Source organism: Hyperoodon ampullatus (genome assembly GCF_949752795.1).
Source record: "Hyperoodon ampullatus genome assembly, chromosome: 19".
Lineage (NCBI taxonomy): Eukaryota > Metazoa > Chordata > Mammalia > Artiodactyla > Ziphiidae > Hyperoodon > Hyperoodon ampullatus.
The window spans coordinates 10662012-10685582 of NC_136932.1; the positions used below are offsets into that span (position 1 = coordinate 10662012).

Genomic DNA, 23571 nt, shown 5'->3' on the forward strand with positions numbered 1-23571 from the left:
TCCCAAAGCGGTTCACCCTGTAGAGTGAACAGGACTCCACAGCTTCGGCAAGGCCTGTGTGGTAACAGCTCAGGCAGGTGAAACGCAAATCCACCGGGCGTCTGGCTTAGCCGAAGACCAAATCAATACAGACTTGCTTTAGTGGAGGCGCCTCTCAGGGGAGCAGCAGTCTGCGTCTCCAACATCCTGATACTCCATAAGCCTCCTTTTATTGTTAACTGCATGGGACAATCAGGGACGCAGTGAGAATCTTCACTCATCGGCTCTTGTAGAAATCAGTTAAGCTTTCTTATCAGGCCCCTCCCAAGTTTTTATAAACCCCAGTAAGAGACGTAGCAGTGATTCTAGTATGCTCTGGGCATCTGGCTATGGATGTAAAGGATTGGAGCTGTGTGCCCACCCAGGCTGGGCTGATGGCATTTTAAGGAACAAATGCTTCTATGTGACAATCTGAATTCTCTCTCTCTCTCTCTCTCTCTATATATATATATATTTTTTTTTTAAGAAAAAAATGATATGGAGGATTTGGAAGTGTAGGCTTTGGTTAATTTTTGTGTTTTAAAAATTTTATTTATTTTTTTATACAGCAGGTTCTTATTAGTCATCCATTTTATACACATCAGTGTATACATGTCAATCCCAATCTCCCAATTCATCACACCCCCACCCGCCGCTGCTTTCCCCCCTTGCTGTCCATACGTTTGTTCTCTACATCTGTGTCTCTATTTCTGCCCTGCAAACCGGTTCATCTGTACCATTTTTCTAGGTTCCATATATATGCGTTAATATACGATATTTGTTTTTCTCTTTCTGACTTACTTCACTCTGTATGACAGTCTCTAGATTCGTCCATGTCTCTACAAATGACCCAATTTCGTTCCTTTTGATGGCTGAGTAACATTCCATTGTATATATGTACCACATCTTCTTTATCCATTTGTCTGTCGATGGGCATTTAGGTTGCTTCCATGACCTGGCTATTGTAAATAGCACAGCAATGAACATTGGTGCGCATGTGTCTCTTTTTTTTTTTTTTTTTTTTTTTTTTTTGCGTTACGCGGGCTTCTCACTGCTGTGGCCTCTCCTGTCGCGGAGCACAGGCTCCGGATGTGCAGGCTCAGCGGCCATGGCGCACGGACCCAGCCGCTCTGCGGCATGTGGGATCTTCCCAGACTGGGGCACGAACCCGCATCCCCTGCATCGGCAGGCGGACTCCCAACCACTGCGCCACCAGGGAAGCCCCCGCATGTGTCTTTTTGAATTATGGTTTTCTCTGGGTATATGCCCAGTAGTGGGATTGCTGGGACATATGGTAATTCTATGTTTAGTTTTTTAAGGGACCTCCATACTGTTCTCCATAGTGGTTGTATCAATTTACATTCCCACCAACAATGCAAGAGGGTTTCCTTTTCTCCACACCCTCTCCAGCATTTGTTGTTTGTAGATTTTCTGATGATGCCCATTCTAACTGGTGTGAGGTGATACCTCATTGTAGTTTTGATTTGCACTTCTCTAATAATTAGTGATGTTTGAGCAGCTTTTCATGTGGCCATCTGTATGTCCTCTTTGGAGAAATGTCTATTTAGGTCTTCTGCCCGTTTTTTGATTGGGTTGTTTGTTTTTTTTAATATTGAGCTTCATGAACTGTTTACATATTTTAAAGATTAATCCTTTGTCCATTGATTCGTTTGCAAATATTGTTTCCCATTCTGACGGTTGTCTTTTCATCTTGTTTGTAGTTTCCTTTGCTTTGCAAAAGATTTTAAGTTTCATTAGGTCCCATTTGTTATTTTTGTTTTTATTTCCATTACTCTAGGAGGTGGATCAAAAAAGATCTTGCTGTGATTTATGTCAAAGAGTGTTCTTCCTATGTTTTCCTCTAAGAGTTTTATAGTGTCCGGTCTTACATTTAGGTCTCTAATCCATTTTGAGTTTATTTTTGTGTATGGTATTAGGGAGTATTCTAATTTCATTCTTTTACATGTAGCTGTCCAGTTTTCCCAGCACCACGTATTGAAGAGACTGTCTTTTCTGCATTGTGTATCCTTGCCTCCTTTGTCATAGATTAGTTGACCATAGGTGCGTGGGTTTATCTCTGGACTTCCTATCCTGTTCCATTGACCTATTATTTCTGTTTTTCTGCCAGTACCATATTGTCTTGATTACTGTAGCTTTGTAGTATAGTCTGAAGTCAGGGAGTCTGATTCCTCCAGCTCTGTCTTTTTTTCCCTCAAGACTGCTTTGGCTATTTGGGGTCTTCTGTGTCTCCATACAAATTTTAAGATTTTTTGTTTTAGTTCTGTAAAAAATGCCACTGGTAATATGTTAGGGATTGCATTGAATCTGTAGATTGCTTTGGGTAGTATAGTTATTTTCACAATATTGATTCTTCCAATCCAAGAACATGGTACATCTCTCCATCTGTTGGTATCATCTTTAATTTCTTTCAACAGTGTCTTATAGTTTTCTGCATACAGGCCTTTTGTCTCCCTAGGTAGGTTTATTCCTAGGTATTTTATTCTTTTTGTTGCAATGGTAAATGGGAGTGTTTCCTTAATTTCTCTTTCAGATTTTTCATCATAGTGTGTAGGAATTCAAGAGATTTCTGTGCATTAATTTTGTGTCCTGCAACTTTACCAAATTCGTTGATTAGCTCTAGTAGTTTTCTGGTGGCATGTTTAGGATTCTCTATGTATAGTATCATGTCATGTGCAAACAGTGACAGCTTTACTTCTTCTTTTCCAATTTGTATTCCTTTTATTTCTTTTTCTTCTCTGATTGCCATGGCTAGGACTTCCAAAACTATGTTGAATAATAGTGGCGAGAGTGGACAACCTTGTCTTGTTCCTGATCTTAGAGGAAATGCTTTCAGTTTTTCACCATTGAGGATGATGTTTGCTATGGGTTTGTCGTGTACGGGCTTTATGATGTTGAGGTAGGTTCCCTCTATGCCCACTTTCTGGAGAGTTTTTATCATAAATGGGTGTTGAATTTTGTCAGAAGCTTTTTCTGCATCTATTGAGATGATCATATGGTTTTTATCCTTCAATTTGTTAATATGGTATATCACATTGATTGATTTGTGTATATTGAAGAATCCTTGCATCCCTGGGATAAATCCCACTTGATCATGGTGTATGATCCTGTAATGGGTTGTTGGATTCTGTTTGCTAGTATTTTGTTGAGGATTTTTGCATCTATATTCATCAGTGATATTGGTCTGTAATTTTCTTTTTTTGTAGTATCTTTGTCTGGTTTTGGTATCAGGGTGATGATGGCCTCATAGAATGAGTTTGGGAGTGTTCCTTCCTCCACAGTTCTTTGGAAGAGTTTGAGAAGGATGGGTGTTAGCTCTTGTCTAAATGTTTGATAGAATTCACCTATGAAGCCATCTGGTCCTGGACTTTTGTTTGTTGGAAGATTTTTAATCACAGTTTCAATTTCATTACTTGTGATTGGTCTGTTCATATTTTCTGTTTCTTCCTTGTTTGGTCTTGTAAGGTTATACGTTTCTAAGAATTTGTCCATTTCTTCCAGGTTGTCCATTTTATTAGCATAGAGTTGCTTGTAGTAGTCTCTTAGGATGCTTTGTATATTTACGGTGTCTGTTGTAACTTCTCCTTTTTCATTTCTAATTTTATTGATTTGAGTCCTCTCCCTCTTTTTCTTGGTGAGTCTGGCTAATGGTTTATCAGTTTTGTTTATCTTCTCAAAGAACCAGCTTTTAGTTTTATTGACCATTGCTATTGTTTTCTTTGTTTCTATTTCATTTATTTCTGCTCTGATCTTTATGATATCTTTCCTTCTGCTAACTTTGGGTTTTGTTTGTTCTTCTTTCTCTAGTTCCTTTAGGGGTAAGGTTAGATTGTTTGAGATTTTTCTCGTTTCTTGAGGTAGGCTTGTATAGCTATAAACTTCCCTCTTAGAACTGCTTTTGCTGCATGCCATAGGTTTTGAATCGTTGTGTTTTCATTGTCAGTTGTCTCTAGGTATTTTTTGATTTCCTCTTTGATTTCTTCAGTGATCTCTTGGTTATTTAGTAACGTATTGTTTAGCCTCCACATGTTTGTGTTTTTTACGTTTTTTTCCCTGTAACTGATTTCTAACCTCATAACATTGTGGTCAGAAAAGATGCTTGATATGATGTCAATTTTCTTAAATTTACTGAGGCTTGATCTATGACCCAAGATGTGATCTATCCTGGAGAATGTTCCATGCGCACTTGAGAAGAAAGTGTAATCTGCTGTTTTTGGATGGAATGTCCTATAAATATCAATTAAATCTATCTGGTCTATTGTGTCACTTAAAGCTTGTGTTTCCTTGTTAATTTTCTGTTTGGATGATCTGTCCATTGGTGTAAGTGAGGTGTTAAGGTCCCCCACTATTATTGTGTTACTGTTGATTTCCCCTTTTACAGCTGTTAGCATTTGCCTTATGTATTGAGATGCTCCTATGTTGGGTGCATATATATTTATAATTGTTATATTTTCTTCTTGGATTGTTCCCTTGATCATTATGTATTGTCCTTCCTTGTCTCTTGTAACATTCTTTATTTTAAAGTCTATTTTATCTGATATTAGTATTTCTACTCCAGCTTTCTTTTGATTTCCGTTTGCATGGAATATCTTTCTCCATCCCTCACTTTCAGTCTGAATGTGTCCCTAGGTCTGAGGTGGGTCTCTTGTAGACAGCATATATATGGGTCTTGTTTTTGTATCCATTCAGGAAGCCTGTGTCTTTTGGTTGGAGCATTTAATCCCTTCACGTTTAAGGCAATTATCGATATGTATGTTCCTATGACCATTTGCTCAATTGTTTTGGGCGTGTTTTTGTAGATCCTTTTCTTCTCTTGTGTTTCCCACTTAGAGAAGTTCCTTTAGCATTTGTTGTAGAGCTGGTTTGGTGGTGCTGAATTCTCTTAGCTTTTGCTTGTCTGTAAAGCTTTTGATTTCTGCATCGAATCTGAATGAGATCCTTGCCAGGTAGAGTAATCTTGGTTGTAGGTTCTTCCCTTTCATCACTTTAAGTATATCATACCCCTCCCTTCTGGCTTGTAGAGTTTCTGCTGAGAAATCAGCTGTTAACCTTATGGGAGTTTCCTTGTATGTTATTTGTCGTTTTTCCCTTGCTGCTTTCAATAATTTTTCTTTGTCTTTAATTTTTGCCAATTTGATTACTATGTGTCTTGGCGTGTTTCTCCTTGGGTTTATCCTGTATGGGACTCTCTGCACTTCCTGGACTTGGGTGGCTATTTCCTTTCCCATGTTAGGGAAGTTTTTGACTATAATCTCTTCAAATATTTTCTCGGGTCCTTTCTCTCTCTCTTCTCCTTCTAGGACCCCTATAATGCGAATGTTGTTGCGTTTAATGTTGTCCCAGAGGTCTCTTAGGCTGTCTTCATTTCTTTTCCTTCTTTTTTCTTTATTCTGTTCTGCAGCAGTGAATTCCACCATTCTGTCTTCCAGGTCACTTATCCGTTCTCCTGCCTCAGTTGTTCTGCTATTGTTTCCTTCTAGTGTATTTTTCATTTCAGTTATTGTGTTGTTCATCTCTGTTTGTTTGTTCTTTAATTCTTCTAGATCTTTGTTAAACATTTCTTGCATCTTCTCGATCTTTGCCTCTGTTCTTCTTCTGAGGTCCTGGATCATCTTCACTATCATTATTCTGAATTCTTTTTGTGGAAGGTTGCCTATCTCCTCTTCATTTAGTTGTTTTTCTGGGGTTTTATCTTGTTCCTTCATCTGGTACATAACCCTCTGCCTTTTCATATTGTCTGTCTTTCTGTGAATGTGGTTTTTGTTCCACAGGCTGCAGGATTGTAGTTCCTCTTGCTTCTAGAGGTGAAATTTTCTATACAATGATAGTGTCAATGATATTTGGTGCCAAGATCTTAAGGTCCGTCTCACTTTTTTGCAAAAATTTCCTCCCAATTTGTTGTAGTCTTATCACCGTCCCTTCATGGTCACCAGCTGAAACCATGCAAGTCAGATTGGGACTTGAATCCACGAGCTGGGACTTGAACCCAGCCAAAATCCAGATTGGGACCTGAACCCACAGTCCTTTAACTGAGCTCACACACCTGGTCTCATGTCTTAAAGAAGCTCAGGTTCTTGATGTCTCATCACAGAAAGAATTCAGTGAGAGACCAATTACTTTGTGTTTTGAATGTGATGAAGAGCCTCAGAGATTAGCTAACAAATGCTGGGACCTGAATCTTCTTCCCTGAACGCACCTGAGCCCCCTCTGCCCTGAGCCTGTTTAGGTCAGGCTTTGGGAGACCCCTAATGGGCAAAAGAATCAGCTAGAGCAGCTTCTGAATCTCAGAAACTGGAAACAGCAGGAACCATAGCTTATTTCACAGAAACCACCGAGCTGTCACTTGGTGACACTGGCTTCTGGGGCAGGAGAAGTTGCAGGCTAAGTGCTGTCCTGCAGCTCCTGTGGATTCTGGAGACACCCTGGGAATGCATCTCCACCCTTTCTTGTCATCACAATGGCCTTCCTCTTTAAAAATTCAATCCCTTGTGTGTGTGTGTGTGTTCCCCCTAAAGGTGGTAGACTGTGCTATTCTATATTTGTGCTATTTTAATCCTTTTTCTTGTGTCTATCAAATAGGGAGCAGATTTCGTAGCTCTAGGCCTGGGAATAAACACTCGATTGGGTAGACCAGGGATATGTTCTTCATAGACCAGGCCCTGCAGACACTGCTGAATGCCTCTCTGAGGCCCTGCATGGACTCCAGCCCTGACTGGAGTGCCTGCCATTTCCAGGAGTCCGACTAGGTGCAACCGAATGTTGTGGGTGCAGTGAGATGAAACCAGAAAAAGCATCTCTCTGCCCTAAGACTATGTCTTTGGTCTAGACTTCCGCATGTGCTTGACCAACAGTTTCGTCCGTTCTGACAGCCATAGACTTTTGTTTTCCTCTGGTTAAAAAAGTAGTCGATGTCCATTGTAGGAAATTTGGAAGACACAGAAGAGGATGAAGAAGAAATAAAAATCACCCAGTATCCAAAACTCAGAAGACCATTGCTACTGTTCTGGAATTCAGAGGTGGGTTGCAAACTCAAGGCCCGTGGGCTGTTTTCATCCTGTACTTGTCTGCTGGCTCGGTGTTTGAACACTGAGTTACCTCCTTTAGGGGGAGCATGTCTGGTTCACCACAGGCCCCACAGCCCTTGTCATGTATTTCTCCTGCCATACCTGCCTGTTCCCTGAAGACATTTGAATTTACAACCCAGGGCTCTCTTATCTAGAAATATTGTCTTAAAAAACAAAATTGGGATATCTGGGTATATACAACTTTAAGTCCTGCTTCCTTTCCCTAAACATTTTATCGTGAGCATTATCTCCTGCTGTTAATTGTGAAGAACACAATAATAATTATAGTGCAAGGGCACATTATATAAAATATCATAATTTGTATAACCCTTCTCCTATTGTTGGGTATATAGATTATTTTAAGTTTTTTTGCTGCCACAAATTACACCAGGATAGATGTCCTTATAACTCCTTGACTATATGTCTTATTTTCTTAGAATAGATTCATAGGAGTGGAATTGCAAACTTTCTAAAGACTTTGACACATGTTGCCAAATTCAACTTTGTACCAAGTTACCCTACAGGTAGACTATGAAAGCATCTCTCATAACTGTGTCATCAGGAGTGCATGCCAAGGGCTTGGCAAGCACCTGACACATCAGTGCCCAGGAAATGTTAGTTATTAGTTTCACTACCAGTATTGAACATTATTTGAAAAAACCTTAGCCTAGCTAAGGTAGGCCAAATTTATCTCATGTAAGTTTACATTCATTACTGAGTGAGCTTGAACTTTTTTTCCCCCCCAATTTTATTAGCCATCTGTATTTCTTCTTCTGTGAAATTGTCTGCTGTGCCTCTTCCCCCAAATTTTCTATTAGGCATTTGTGTTTTTCTTATTGATTTGTAAGAGCTTTCTATATATTACCTCTCTGTCCCATTTGCTTCGAATCTCTCACTGGTACAATTCAAACATGTGGCTCCTACTCCCACTTATGCGAACCACTTAGAATGTGACAAAAAGGACTAAAGAGAGACGACTGAGGGAATAATTGGGGGGAAGATAAGGAGTCCTGGTATAATAGAAAATTGGGACAAAATCTCAGTGAATCTCAGGATCATGGAAGATGTCTTCTGGGTGCAGGTGGCAGATTAGATGAGCCTCCCGGGTCCAGGAACGTCTGATGCATAGGGAACCTCACCTTTCAAATAACAGTCTACAGTTCACTGAGGACTGTTGGGGAGATGGCAGGAGAGAAACTTACAGGAGTTGAGGGCCCACTATAGTCAAGTCCTGGTCAGAATATTATCTCCTTTAGTTATTATAGCAATGCAGTGAGGTAGATATCATTATCCTTATTTTAAGACAAGGGAACTGTAACCCAGACTGGCTACTTGACCACCCAAGACTCCACCACTGGGAGGAAGAAGAGCTGGAATTAGAAGTGAGGTCTGCCCTTCCCAACAGAAGGCATTAGATCACTGGGAGCCCGTGGACATCTAGTTGCTAGAGATTCACATATGCTCTAATCGCCCCTAACTTCAAGCCATCCAAATACGTGTTCTATATTTGCATGTGTCCACCACAGTATATATCATATTTTTAAATAAAGGCTCCTGTGTTTATCGGGTGGCGAGGAAGTGTGATGCTTGGTGGCTTCCCCAAGGGGAAGAACAGGTCCTTGGCAAGGTGAGCTGCCAAGTATCCCTTTCCTTGAATCCCAAGGGGGGTCCTTAGGACCTGTTCCTCCTTTCCTTCTGCCACCACAGGAGAGGACAATGTGGTTAGCGGAGCAGCGTGGCTTAGGCCTTGGGATGAACGCTCAAGACTGAAAGAGGAGGTGTCCGCCAACCAGGGCTTTGAAATAAAGCATATATTCGCTTCGATGTTATTTCTTACACGGTAAGGTCTTGACGCCTTGGATCAGAGGGGAGAAGATCTCTGTGGGAGGTGAGTCATCTGCCATCCACAGACCCCCCTATCCTTCCCTCCTGGGAAGTAGGTGGGAACTGTGGCCGGGTGAGACATCCCTGGGCTGCAGGCTGCCTCTCCACCCCGCCCCCACCCCATCCCCCAACACCTACCACCCACCACCCAAATACCTTCTCCAGAAGCCTAATGGTGGGCACCCACTCAAAACCATGCACAGTCTCACTTATGGAGTAATGGCAGAGAAAATTAAAACTCCTCCCTGCCCTGCCTTTTCCCAGCAGCCTCCCTTGGAGAAGGAAATTGGATCCAATAGTTTGCTTTTAAAGCCTTTTAAGTGTTTCACTGTAAGGTACACGCTCTTCACATAAAAACGCAAGTGTCTAAAAACCACACAGAATTCACCAGGTTACAGCACAAGTCAGTCTCTCTGAGGACTGAGATGCACGAGCTGCAGGTCCTTACCTACTCTCCTGAGGGCTGGCGCCTTCCCTGGCAGCTGGAGTTTCTCTCTGCGTCTGTCCCCAGACGCTCTCGGGCTCTGCATTTCTGGGCTGACTGTCAGGCTTGGCCTCCTCTTCCTTGATAAAATCTGCGATGCCTGGGCTGCTGAAAGATGCAAAATCTTTTCAATAATTTTTACAGGAAAACATCTTCTGTAGAAAGAATGCTCAAAGGGTGGGGAAGGCTTTTAAGGGAACAGACCCAGGAGGTCAGGGAAGATCTGGATTTGAAATCTGGTTCTATGACCTTGTAGTCATGTGGGCTTGGACAAATCACTTCTGGAAGCCTCAGTTTTCCCACCTGTGACATGGGAATAATAGTACCTACTTCACAAGGCTTTCATCACCATTAATGAGTACCCCTGACACCTGCAAAGTGGAGTCTGTAGGGGGTGTTTCCTTTGGCTAAGAAGTTTCTAGCTTCCAATTCTTAGATGTTGGGATGGGCCTGTTGGTAAAACTGTCAAGAGCCTTTTACATTTGGGACACACAAGCCCTGCTGCCCACGTGTTCATCCAAGTTTGAATCACAGCCTATTTTACACCTGCATATTCATATCCTCAGGTTGTTTTTTAGCAGCTAATCTGGCCTTCCAGAAAGGTTCCAAGCATCTGGGGACCATATACCCTTTCTCTTGCTTATGTGCTACCCACCACTGGGCTGGGATGATACACTCACAGGAAGATGGTAGCTGGAGCGCTAACTTGGATTGAGTTCCCAATTATTTTTTTCAAGATTCACATTTTGACTTAGGTTGCTAATTAGTATGAATAATCTCAAGTTTCTTCCTCACATGTATTACGTGTCAGTGCACGTGAGTTTAGGGAAAGAGTTTTATTTTCTATGCATCTCTACAAGTTCTCGAGTTCACAGGCAGTTAAATTGTGAATATCTAGATTAAATGCTTCCAAGAGAATTTGCTTGGCTCATCCCCTTTTGGACAGTTCAGAAATTTCACAAGTAACCGTAGCCAGCCGGCCACGGGGGTAAAGCTGGGAAGGGTCCCTGAGTCGTGTGCGAGAGAACAGCCTTTCTTGGCACGTGAAGACAACTGAATTTATGTTCCATGGTGTAAGCTGTGGTTGGGTGAATAGTTTTCATCCAGATTCAGGAAAGGAATGAAAGCTCTCCTTGGCAGCCTGTGAAACCTCATTTAAAACAGTGATTAGGTACTACCTACTTTCCCTGACAGGCCCTGGTAGGGGAAGGCAGTGGGTTCTGTGCTCTAAGACAGACAGGATCGTGTTCCACAGGGAACTTACTAAAAGGGGGAGCTGCCGGTGTTGTGGGTTCCAGCTTAGCGCACGTCGGTGGAGCCCAGAGAGGTTGTGGGCATGACCAGAAAGGAGAGAAGAGAATCCTCCAGGAAATGAGATGGTGTAGGATCATGATTAGACAGGATCTCACTGACCAAGTGTGGGGAGAGAGGAGGAGGGTGAGAGGGAGGGATCAAGGGCTTTACACTAAGGGGCCGGGCACGGAGGAAAGTGGGGAGGCACTTAGCCCCAGGAGCTGTGTTCCTCTGGTCCACAGGCTTCTCCCCATCACCTGAGGCCTCATTCCTGTCCAGCGCTCAGAAGTCAACAACTGCCTCCTGCCTAAGCACCTGGCTGACCGGGGAGAAAGCAGCAGGGTTATTACTTACTGGGGAGGAAACAGAGGGAGGATCAGGGAAGGGCCAGGCTTGGGGCACAGGCCAAGTCCAGTGTGTGTTCAGGACCTGGCTCAAAGGTCCTTGTCACAGGGATTTTACTCTGATTCCCAGCAGAATATTCAAATTTCCTTCGCAGCCCAGGCAGCAGAACTTCACACTGCCTGCAGCCCCCTACTCCCCCCGCTCCACACCTGCACACCCTCGGGGGAGTGATCCTCCCTCCCAGAGGGCCTTTCTTCTTCAGCCTGCACTAGCTTGTGCCAGCCAGCAAGTCCCTCGAGGCCTGTTTCCCGTTTTAGGAGTCTGCTTTGGCCAGAAAGTTCAGGGTCCTTAGGGCCTTTAGCATTTAAATATTCCAAAATTGCCTCAGGTGTGTGTCTTTTCTCTCCAGCTAGACTGTAAGCTCCTTAAGGGTGAGGACCCTGTCTTAGCCAGCCTGTGTGTTGCCTCAAATTCTACTGCAGGGCAAATAATAATCGCCTAGTATGATTTGCAGGCCTTGAGAAGATGTATTCAGCTGAAACTATGGGGAAATTCCCAAAGTAGAACCATTTGTTTTTTCTTGTGCTGAACACCCAGGATGACTTAAGATAACAGGTTAGTCTGTTTTCTTGTTCAAAAAAAGTACTTTCTTCAAAGCGTCAGATCTCTTAAATGATTTCCAAAATGATTTCCATAACCCTGTCTCCTCTAATTGAGTTCTCAGCAAACTAAAGTAATAAAGCTGAAACACTAGAGGCTGTTTGACCAGGTCTGGCAGTGAAGAAAACACTGCTGGTACTGTAAGCAGAATCCTCTGACTTTGGGCAATTTGAATCTCAGTATCTGCAACTGTAAAATGGGAATATTCCTATCTTGTAGAGTTATTGTGAAGATTAGCAATAATGTATGTAAATGCTCTAACTCAGTGTCTGGTGCTTATTAGCTGCTAAAAATGGTAACTGCTGCTTCCACCATAAACAGTGACACTACTACTAATAAAAATAATTGGGAATCTGAAGTCACTCCCCTGAGAGAACTGAATTTGACCAGAAATTTCTTATTATGCAGGCTTTATAGGTTGAGAATAACTTATTCAGCAGCCTTTATTTCTGTGTTATTCTTGCTGACTCTCTTCCTTAATCCTGTTATAAAATCCAAAAGGCAAACAGCAACTTGTTTTTTATTATAATTTGTTCAACAAATACCCGTGTGCCTTTGCTATGTAATAATCCAAGGGTTCACAGAGATGAGTAAGACATTTTGGCCTAAAGACTATAATCTGACTTGGCTGCACCACTGACTTCTTCCCTGTGATACGCTTTAGGTTCAGTGGAAAGCAAACTCCGGGGAATTATTCCTTCTTCTCCAACTGCAACTGAAGTTCCAAATGAGGTGACCTAAGCTGCCTAGTTTGCATGCCCATGAATTCCAGTTCCTAATCACCTTACCCGCATCCAAAGTGAAGCAAACCTCAGACCCTTGGGGCCTTTCTAAGATGGTCCTCACCATGGCATGTTACATGTATTAATCTGCAGGAAGGCCAAGTTATATTTACACTGAAAGGTGAGATGTAACTTCCTCTCCAGGTAGGAGGACAGACGCTTTGCCTTACAGAGAACGGAGGGGGTTGTGTTTGGGAGTTTCATTGCCAGCCAACCTAACATCCTGAAGTTTGTAGGTGAATTTGGGGAAGACTGTGGCTTGCTTTGGGCACCATGAAGCCCACACCTTCTAGTATCTGGGCAAAGGGATACCTCCAGTAGCAAAGAAACCAAACAGCTGTTTACACAGAAGGTGTCTGCCTCAGTTCTCTCTCTTTTCTTTAAATAAGTTTATTTATTTATTTTTGGCTGCGTTGGGTCTTCGTTGCTGCGCGCAGGCTTTTCTCTAGTTGTGGCGAGTGGGGGCTACTCTTCGTTGAGGTGCGCGGGCTTCTCATTGCAGTGGCTTCTCGTTGTGGAGCACGGGCTCTAGGCGTGCGGGCTTCAGCAGTTGTAGCACACGGGCTCAGTAGTTGTGGCTCCTGGGCTCTAGAGCACAGGCTCAGTAGTTGTGGCGCACGGGCTTAGTTGCTCCGTGGCATGTGGGATCTTCCCGGACCAGGGCTCGAACCCATGTCCCCTGCATTGGCAGGCGGATTCTTTTTTTTTCTAACATCTTTATTGGAGTATAATTGCTTTACAGTGGTGTGTTAGTTTCTGCCTTATAACAAAGTGAATCAGCTGTACGTATACATATATCCCCATATCCCCTCCCTCTTGCATCTCCCTCCCACCCTCCCTATCCCACCCCTCTAGGGGGTCACAAAGCACCCAGCTGATCTCCCTGTGCTATGCGGCTGCTTCCCACTAGCTATCTATTTTACATTTGGTAGGATATATAAGTCCATGCCACTCTCTCACTTCATCCCAGCTTACCCTTCCCCCTCCCCGTGTGGCAGACAGATGCTTAACCACTGAACCACCGGGGTAGTCCTGCCTCAGTTCTCTTGACAGTGCCGGGACAGTAATTGTTGACTGAATAGTTCTTAATTTGACCAGGAAAGGGAGAAAAAGGTAGAAACCTTATATTTATACAAGACTCTGATGACTGAGAACCGAGCCCATTTAACGGTCCACGTTAATTCCATGCACCTGATCATTGTTCCGCCGCTCACATCACCTGCCGTACCCACACATGGTTCTGGATAGACAAAGTTTGAAAAGCAAGGTGAAGAGAAAAAGACAATTCCTGAACCTTTACCCTCCCCCACACCATCTTCACTTCGATGCCCGGTGCCCAGGAGGTGCCAAGACTCTGCCTGAGATGCCTTTTGAAAAGATTTATTGCTTCTTTTAGATCGTGGGAAGAATTACAGCTTAATCGCAAGAGCTGCTGTTGCCTTGGTATAATAGGCAGTTTTTGGTGCAGTCACAAATAACAGGCCCTGTCTGTTTGCCAGTCTGAGCGTGCTGGAAATGAGTGTTGTCTCACATCCCCAGAGGAGATCTTAATTAAAGCTTAATTATGCACCATAAATATGTTTTATTTAGGGCCCCAGGAGGTGGGATTTTTTGATTCGGGGAGGTGTAGGACCTAATAATGAGTCAGGAAAGAAACTGTAAGCAGCGACTGAGCCCTTGAATTTGTCCCTCCTCGGTGTGGTCCTGAGCCAGCAATCAGATCCAGCGTGGGCTTCCCCCAGAGGCCTGTCCCTGGTGCCACCCTCTCAGGGCCGGCTCGGCGGGCATAATCACACTGCCAAGGCTACGAGCAGACCCGGAGGAGCCTGATCTGTTTCTGGTGGTTAACGATCCAAACTGCGCCAGATGCGGGAGTGAAGAAATCAGATGAGTCTCGAGAGAAGGTGGGATTTTATTGGTCGCTCACTCCTTTAAGTGCTAGAAGAAGGCCGAGTGAAGTGGCAGCAGCTGTCTTGGTCTTCCTGCTTCCCCGCACGTCACACCTCCTGCCGTCGGTCACGGCGCTGCCCTCCGGAAGCTTAACGTCCCCCCGTCCCCACTCCCTGACTCCACTGTGCTGTGTCCTTCGCCGAGGGCGACTTACCACACGAGGTAAATTCTACCGGGCCTTCTGGGGCCCGGCAGGCACAGCACAGGGGTCTCGGCCGGGCTGGGGCAGGAGATGGGGAAGTAGCACAGGGCTGCCGCTGACTCGGGTGCGGGGCCCGGGGAGGAGGGAAAGGAGATCGGAGGGAGAGGCCGGGAGGAGTCCCGGGCCGCTGGGGAGGCGGGCGGCAGTAGGGGCAGCCAGAGGCTGCAGAAGGTGGTACTGGGCTGCAAGACGGGGGAGAAAGCAAAGACGGAGCAGTAAGGGGAATATTCAACACAGAACAGGGGGTGCTGGTGCTTTCACTTGCACAAAAGTAAAAGAGCAGTCGGGAGGCAGCCCTCACGGTGGGAAAGGACATTTGAAAAAGGCTGTGAATGAATCTAAACTCAAAACTCATTCTTCAGGGGCTGGGGGGTGGTGTGTCAAGGTGGCCTGGGGGCAGCCAGCATGGCTCCTGTCCAGGAGGTGCCTGGCTTGGAGCTCAGAGTCACTGAAGAGCTAACCAGGGCAGTGGCATCACCATCACACCCTTCTCCAGCCGATGGTCTCCGGCGTCCCTGACAGATGCAGGAAAGTTCTCTCCCACTAAGTTCCCATGTGGAAGCTCGTGGGCCCTTCTCCTCTCCCACAGCCAGTCTAATTAGTTATTCTGGCGGCAACATATGGTGGCCCGCGGGGTCTCACTTAGGTGAGGCTCTCTCCCCCGATCTTCCAGCTGCTCCGGGTTGGGAGGTTGTGGTCATGCCCTAATCTGGCCTTTCTGCTGCAGAGGGGAAGCTTGGGGAAAGAGAAAGAAGCAGAGAGATCCTGGTGGGCTCACGGGAAGGGAGAGAGAGCAAGTGGGGAGAAGCAGGTGGACGGGGGAGGTGTCCAAGTGAAGTTAATGATTTGTTCGCCAACCTCACACTCCATCTGCCATCCTTGCTGGACGCAGAATATGGGCACGTGATGGAGTCATGATCCAGAGAGACCCCTCAGGCATGACAGATCTCTCAGCTCTGCCACTAGCCAAGCCGGGTCACCTTGGATCAACGGCTTACCTCCTCAAAACCTGTTTTCTCTAGCACTGCTCCTGCCAGGGTGGTCCTGAGACCAGCAGCATGGCTGTGACCTGGCGGCTTCTTAGAAGTGCAGCCTTGCTACCCACTCAAACCTACCGAATCAGAACCTGCAGTTACTTGAGGTCCCCAGGTATTTCTCAAGAACTTCTGAAGTTTGAGAAGGAAGGCTATGAGGCCCAAACCTCTGTGATGAGAATCACCTGTAGAGCTTGTTGAAAACCAGCTTTGCAGGCCCCTTCCTTGGAGAGTCTGATGCTCTGGGTCAGGACGGGACCCAGGTGTGCGTGTTTTATTAAGGACCTCCCTGGCGATTCTTATCAGAGAAGCTGGGGAAATGCTGCGGCTGAACTCAGTTCCTCTGCTAAGATGCCATCGTTGTAACCATCCGGTTGAAAACCTTTACCTCTAGTGGAGGGCCCTCGGTCCTTATTTACTTGAATCTGCTGTAGGAGCTGACACTCTAACCCACTCATTTCCAGAGGCCTCCCTTGGCTCCTGGAGTGGCTCCTACTTCTCAGACCATTTCTCCGTAGTTGTCTTCTCCCTTCCCCCCTCAGATGTCTGTATTTCCCGAGGTTCCTTCATCATCTCCCGTTACCCTGTCCACTCTCGCAGGGGAGACGTTCCTGTAGTTTCAGCCACTTCTTACTGACTCTAGGCCCTTGGCTTCCTTCCGGTGGCCAAGAGTTCTCTGCTGAGCAGCAGACCTGCATACCCAGGTGCTTCCTGGCATCTCCTCCTGGCCCATCCTGGCTGTTCCTTCACAGACAACGGCCACAGGATGGGCCCCACCGTCTTCTTGCTTTCTCAGCCTTGCAAAGGCAACCGTCATTGGCCTAGTTTTCTGGGCCAGACCTCCAAGATCTCTCTGATTCCTCCTCCTTCCTTCTCCCCATCCCCGACGCTCACCATGTTGTGCCAGGCTTACGTCCTTCAACATCCCTCCAGCCCAGGCCCTCTCCTCTGCTTTTGCTTCAGGTCAGGCCCTTCTCATTTCTCTCTGGGTCCACAGCAGCTTGTCTCTTGGCCTCTGTCTGCGCTCACCCTCCCAGCCAGCCCCCTTTCATGAACACAGTCAGCTTTTTTTTTTTTTTTTTTTTTTTGCAGTATGTGGGCCTCTCACTGCTGTGGCCTCTCCCGTTGCGGAGCACAGGCTCCGGACGCGCAGGCTCAGTGGCCATGGCTCACGGGCCCAGCCGCTCCGCGGTACATGGGATCTTCCTGGACCAGGGCACGAACCCGTGTCCCCTGCATCAGCAGGCGGACTCAACCACTGAGCCACCAGGGAAGCCCAACACAGTCAGCTTTTAACGATGCCGATCTGATGCTCCATCGCCTCCAGCATGATGTTCAAGGCCCTCCGTGGCCTGGTCCTTGCCTACACGTAGGGCGTCAACTTTACACTTCCTAACTTGTAGGCTGGCCCTAAGCCAGCGCTTCTCAAACTCAAATGTGCACACAAATCTCCCAGGGGCCCTGTTAAATGCAGGTTCTGAGTCAGTAAGGCTGGGCTGGGATTCATGCATTTTTAACAAGCTCTCCCGTGATGCCTCTGCCCCTAGTCTGGGGATACTTTGAGGCCCTAGACTCTTTGTAGTTCCTCCATGTGTGTCTGTCTGTCTGTCATCTCTCTCTTCCCCCTCTTCCTTGCTCTCTCCTCCGTGCCTTCGCACCCTCAGTACCTCCTGCTGGGCGCACCTTTCTCGCCTTCCTCCCCTGGCCCTGGCTCAGTCCCCTCCTTCAGGATTTTCACCCCGCCGGCCCCTCCCCACACATCCTTAGAACTTGCCTTGGCCAGGGCGTGTTGGTGTCCTGCCCTCCCACTAGGCAGTGAGCCCCTGGAGGGCAGGTCCTGTGTGTTTGATTTTTGTATCTCCAGCACCCATGCGGTGCCTGGCAGGTAAGCAGGCAGTAAATGAGTATCGAAGTGCCGAATGAATGCGTGGTGGGTGGGAAAACCCCCTGTGCCATACACTCTGAGATGGTGGGGGCAGTTGAATGTACCTATGCTAACATCCCACAGGTACTGGGGATACAAATGGATGAGTTTATTGGTAATCAAAGAGGTAAATTTTTTAATAATCAAGTTATGACCTCTCACATCTCAAACTAAAATTTCTTTGGTTGAGCTATTCTCTTATAAAGGTGCTAACCCGGGAGCAGTCTATGGTGTTGGAAGCAGCCTTCATAAATAGAAGGAGGCTTCGGGATTAACCTTTGCCTGAAGCCCAATCTATACCCAGGATTTCAGTCCTCCTGTCTACCTGGTGGGGTTGGTAACAACTCCATTTTACTGATGAGGAAACAGAGTTTGGAGAAGTCACCAGTTTACATTTATAGGGCTAGTATGTGGTAGATCAGGAATCTGAGCTAGAACTTCAAATTCCGGGCTCTGTGATGCCCCAGGCCCCTCTGTCTCAGGAGCGTTACCGTAAATGGACTGAGAATTATGGTTCTCTCTATAAATATGGGAGCATTTGCTTATGTTGGTTGTTTTCTAACTTGGGCAGACAGCTTGGAAAGTTGTTGGATGCCAGTGGACTTGCCTGGAAACCCATCAATCTTGGCCTTTCAGACGACATCTTCAACAGAATTTATTTGCCAGGTAAGTTATGAAGATTGGGATTTGCCCTCAAAGTTCCCTTCCAGGCTGCTCTTCAAATGAATAGTTCCCAATCCAAAAGAGACCACAGTCGTCTTAGATGTGTACATTTTAAAATCTGAGTTTACTGCTTTTTCTTAGTTTTACAGTCTCCACCATAAGCCACTATTAGTCTGACTAGGTTTTGCGACTCCTACAAATTCGAATCTGGTAATGACTAACACTGAACTCAATAAGGAGTGAGGAGAATTTCAGAACATTTGGCTTTGTTTTAAAGGGCAAGATTTTGGAAGCAGGCTCACTAGACTCCATCCAGATCCATTTTCCTGGCATATAACTAGTAGGACTCTGCCCGGGCTCCAGGTGAGAGGAAAGGGCAGGAGAGGGCACTTACTTCCTATGAGCCTGGCACGGGGGTCACGAGTGACTTAGGACTCCAGGTGCCAGACCCCCACAGCACAATGGCCTTTGGATGCCTCTGCGTGTCCTGGAAAGGAGAGATGGCTCCTTTCCAAGCCAGGATGGGGCTGGGAGGGGTTTTGGGAACAGGCAGGAGTCCAGGAGCCGGTGGCCACCATAGCTCCCTGCACTCACTGGGCCTGCTGTCAGCTCTGCTTCCCCCTGATTCATACAAGTCGATGGGAGGATGCAGATCCTGCATACGGAGTGGGCCTTCGGTAAAGGTTAATCCCCAAGCCTCCCTCTGCTTGAAAGAAGAATATGTAACTCGGCCAGGCTTATTTCTCACCCTGTGTCAGTGTTCACCTTGATCATGAAATAGGATTTCTGAATCAATTGCACATCAGACCCAGCTGGGTCTTGACTCACTGCCTGAGTTTTCCATGTCTTTTTGGAGGGGAAGCAAATCTCTCGCTTGGCGAATGCTTTCTGATTGTTCATCTTTTTCCATTTGGTGTTTTGCTTTGGGAATTCAGGGTATAGTAAAAGTGTCTGTACCTGCGTTTGTGTTAGGAGTTTAAAAATATAGCCCTGATTTTTGGTAAAGGAAAAAAGATTGGGGTGGGAGGTGTGGAGGATGTAATGTGAAGACAAAGAAAACAAAGTTTTCTGGTCCATTCTCCCTACTGAATACAGCTGCCTTGTACCCGATACCTTAAGGCTATTATGTATGAGCTATGGTGTCGGAGGCCATTCTAATGGCTGAGCATATGTTTTATCATTGAATCCTCACAGCCATCCCAGCAGGTAGGATCTGTGCTGACTCCCAGGCTCTGCCATTTTACAGATGAGGACACTGAGGCACAGAGAAGTTACTTGCTCAAAGGGACACAGCAGATGAGAAACGGGGCTCAGATGCTAATCCAAGCATTTTGACGCTAAAGCACTTGCCCGAAACTGCACGGAGAGAGATAACAAGGAGAATCTCAAGCCAACTCATTTAGAAATAGTTCCATGGAATGTATGAATTAATTTAAAATGCGTGACTCTCTTCTAACAGAGTACGAAGTACAATGAAAATCTGATGCCTTCTCAGTTATAAATCTATTAGTAGAGGGCACTGATGGTTCCTCTGTTGTATTGATAAATAGCTGTTTTAGGCATTCCAGATAATAATTCACATATAAGGATTCTAATGGATTATCATTACATAGATTTGCATGTAAGTCAAGCCACATTCCCCAGCTGTATTATTTTGTTTAGGAAAAGTCTGGCGTAACACAGTATGGAAGGTTAGCCTATTAGGCAGATGTTGCGAAGGGATTTCACTGTCTTAATGCTTCAGTTTTGCACAGAGCTCAGGTCTGACATGAGGAGAAGTTTTGGTGACTTACTGCCGACTTTGGGTGACCCCCCAAAATGCTTTAGAAAAGTATTTCCCTACAGAGGTGAAGGAAAGCAGGAACCTATGAATTTACCCAGTGAATTGGATCAACGTGTCCAGATAATTCAGGTCCCCAAGCCTCTTTTTCTATAACAGCAGCGTATTTATCTGAATTTTCTGAGTTGTCACCACCACTGGACTCAACTTTGCCTGAATAGACTCAGCTTAAATTCTTGCCATGTCCCTGGTCTGTCATTTTACTGTGCTGATGAAGGAACTCTGAGGGTGAGACTAGATGTGTAAAACGAATGGATCTTAACACACCAAGGCTTTGCTTTTAGCTCACATGATCAACCCAGTTTGCTATAGAACTGAGTCGGCTTCTGTAATAACTGACATCAATCAGCAGGGCTGTTACACTTGCTGGACGGCCAGGCCATAGTCCAGCTCATGGCTGCCTGGGGCTTGGACACGGTCTAGAGCTATAATATGGTGATAAAGCTGGTGTTTTAAAATTTATTTATTTTATTATTATCATTACTTTTAAGCTGGTGGTTTTTAAAGGCTGTTTACTACAAGTAACATCTCTTAGGTGGTGAAATAGATATCTTTCTGCCAACTTGGCTCTCTTGCCTAAACCTTGGTGCTTTCTAGTCTAGTAATTCTTTGAATTTGAGGTTTTATAGAAAGTAAAGTGAATTAATTCTCCCTTTCTGTCAGTGTTGTAAGTTCCATGTGGAGTCCGCTCCGTCGGAAGAACATCTATATTAATCATACAAGCTAAAGTCATGGAGTGGGCCTAAACTGTCCATTAGAATGATTTATCTCTACAGAGGACAAAGCACATCATGCAAACAGCTACCTAGTTTTAGCAAGAAGGCTAAAAATTATATCGAGTGACTGGAGTTGCCTTACTTAAATTTAATTTTTTCTATTAAAGACATCCTCAATTTGATACATGACAACATGGATTTTGAAATATTTGGGGAATGATCTTATTTGCCCTATTTCATTCTTAAACTGCTGAATTAAAGACCTAATTCCTACTAAAAGGCTTCAAAATGAGAAGTTGTTAACTACGATGATGCTTTCCCCTGATTAAATACGGAAAAAGAGTTGGGGCTTTGCCTGAACGGACATAATTTCAGAAGTCAATTTTTCTTTAAACTTCATTAAAGCTATAAAATGTGGGCGGTTAATCTAAGTGAGAGCTGCCATTGTCTAAAAATGCATTAAGACTTAACCGGACGGGTGGTTGCACGACTGGAGCTATTTAGGATTAAAAAGTCATTGTGATTTGGATTTAAAAGAATCGCATGCTATTTACGAATTCTTCGTAAATGTATGTAAATGTACATACATTTACGAATTCTTCGGCAGTTAATCTGGATCGTTTCCATTCCACCCAAGCAGAAGGCAGACCTTTCTGCCTAGTTATCCCAACTTCCACGTCAGTTCCCAGAGGAATCAAGTTTGTCCTACAGATGTTGGCTTTAATGGGGATGAGCCTGAGGGACTCTAAACTTTCAGTTGCATTTATCCCCTTTCTGGATACTATTAAGTTTCTCCTGCCTTAAGCAGAGGACCGGTCTTTGCTTCAAAGGCAGCTAAAGAGTGAATTATTTACCAAACTGCACAAAGGGGAAGATTTACCAAGCCCCCTTTTTTTCCCGGAGAGGACAACCCCAGAACTGGAGGACTTTATTACCCTCTTTCTCAGCAGTAAATTATGCCATTCAGATGCTTTTGAAAGCTTCCCTTCATGCTCTGGATTGAGTCATAAAATTTGATACCTGGGGCCAAATGTCTTTATCCCTCCCAGAAGGGTGAAGAAGATGAAAAGGCAGCCATTCTGGGCCAGTGCCACACAAAGCCAATGACTGGGAAGAAAATGTGGACAGTGGAGACAGTTACTCTGCATAATTCACACCTCCTTGACCTGATGTTCTACTCCGAAATGGATTTTATCATTTGCATAAGATCATCAGACCCTGCAAAACCTGAACTGGCCACTTGGAAAACACTAGGTGTAATCGGGGCCACGAATTTGATTGCTGTCCTTACCTCTGATGCCGGGATGTTAGATCTTGTGAATTTCAATAAACCCGCCACTCACCTGGATAGGGTTTGCTGGGGCCCACTTTCTCTGATTTCTTTGGCGTCATGGTACTTTTATGTTTCTGCTTGACTGATGTTTGGTCAATTGCTGGAAGTCTGTAATCACTCTTACGTGCAGTACTCTTGGCAGATAATCTCGGTTTGGCTAGAGCATCCTCCTCACCAGAACTCTTCCGAAAATGAAAGGTGTCTGAGTATCTGTGGTCAGTAGGCCATCTTTGCTGGGCAGGGGAAAAAGAGACAAGCCAAATTCAGCAACCCCTCAACAAAGACACTGGAGCATCCTGCCAACTCAATGTGCCCTTTCACCAGTCAGATTTTCATGGACTGGGCGTATCAATTTAGAAATAATAGCAAAGTTAATGAGTCTATTTTGTAGAACATTATGAAGAGAATGAATTCCTGACCCTTAAGTAATTGGATGACCAATAAACAGCTCATGCTAAGAGCAAATATGAAAACAGGAGAAACCATCCGTGCATTTAAACTTCTTGTTATTTGTTATTTGAACTATTTTGGGGGTGGGTGAGGAAAAATGTTCCTTATGTTAATCATATACTTGACAATGAAAAGGAAATTTAGATAAGTGTGTTGGGACTGAATCAATGAGACCTCAGTTTAATACTCTGAATTATTGGGTGCAACATAAGACAGATTAATCTTTTTTTTTTTTTTAGATTAATCTTTTTAAAAGGCCCCTACTTGTCAGTCGTCTATAAAGAAGTCAGTATAAATCTATGCACGGACAAATCCTGACTCATGCGGTGTCAGAATATCTCAACACAGCCTTGCAGACACAATAAAAATTATCCAGGCATTCAATAGCTTTACACTTTGCCACACTTACACCCACCAAAGAAATGAGTGAAAACAACATAAACAATTAGGAGGAACTTGGTCTTGAAGGGCAATTTAAGTCCTGCCTTAAGGTCTTAGATCCTGGTGTTAATATGATTTGCTAGGCGATGCACCCAGCAAACAAAACCACAGGGTTCCCATCCCCCCACACCAGGGGCAGGGTCACTAAATACTCCTGCACTGCACAGTGGTCTATATTGGCAAGTCCTCTGAAAGTGTAGACCCCTGCGGACACAGAGTGCTAAATTAACGTCCTCCACACCTCTCCAGCGGTGGCAATTTGTATTGATCTTGCTCCTCGTTCTCTCTGACAGTTGTGGCATTTTCATTTTAAGCCTCCTGACTCAGGAAAATACTCTGAATAGCTTTGAATTATTGGGTGTAACGTAAGACAAACTACACTCTCAAAAAAGTCCCCTACCTGTCAGTCTTCTACAAGGACGTCAGTACAAATCTACAGGTGGACAGATCCTTATTCTCCAGGATTATAA

At 44.8% G+C, this 23571-nt stretch overlaps 1 protein-coding gene across 1 annotated transcript in view; it reads right to left on the reverse strand.

Moving 5' to 3' along the window:
- The window catches only part of MARCHF10 (membrane associated ring-CH-type finger 10), a gene marked incomplete at its 3' end in the record, with an annotated part of 84873 nt that overhangs the window by 30484 nt on the left and 30818 nt on the right, over positions 1-23571 (reverse strand). Inside the window, exons 3-4 of the mRNA XM_079725498.1 lie at positions 22221-22392; positions 9433-9576 (exon numbers count right to left, since the gene is read on the reverse strand). Coding sequence (XP_079581624.1) covers positions 9433-9576; positions 22221-22392 — 316 coding nt within the window. The remainder of the gene's footprint in view (positions 1-9432; positions 9577-22220; positions 22393-23571) is intronic.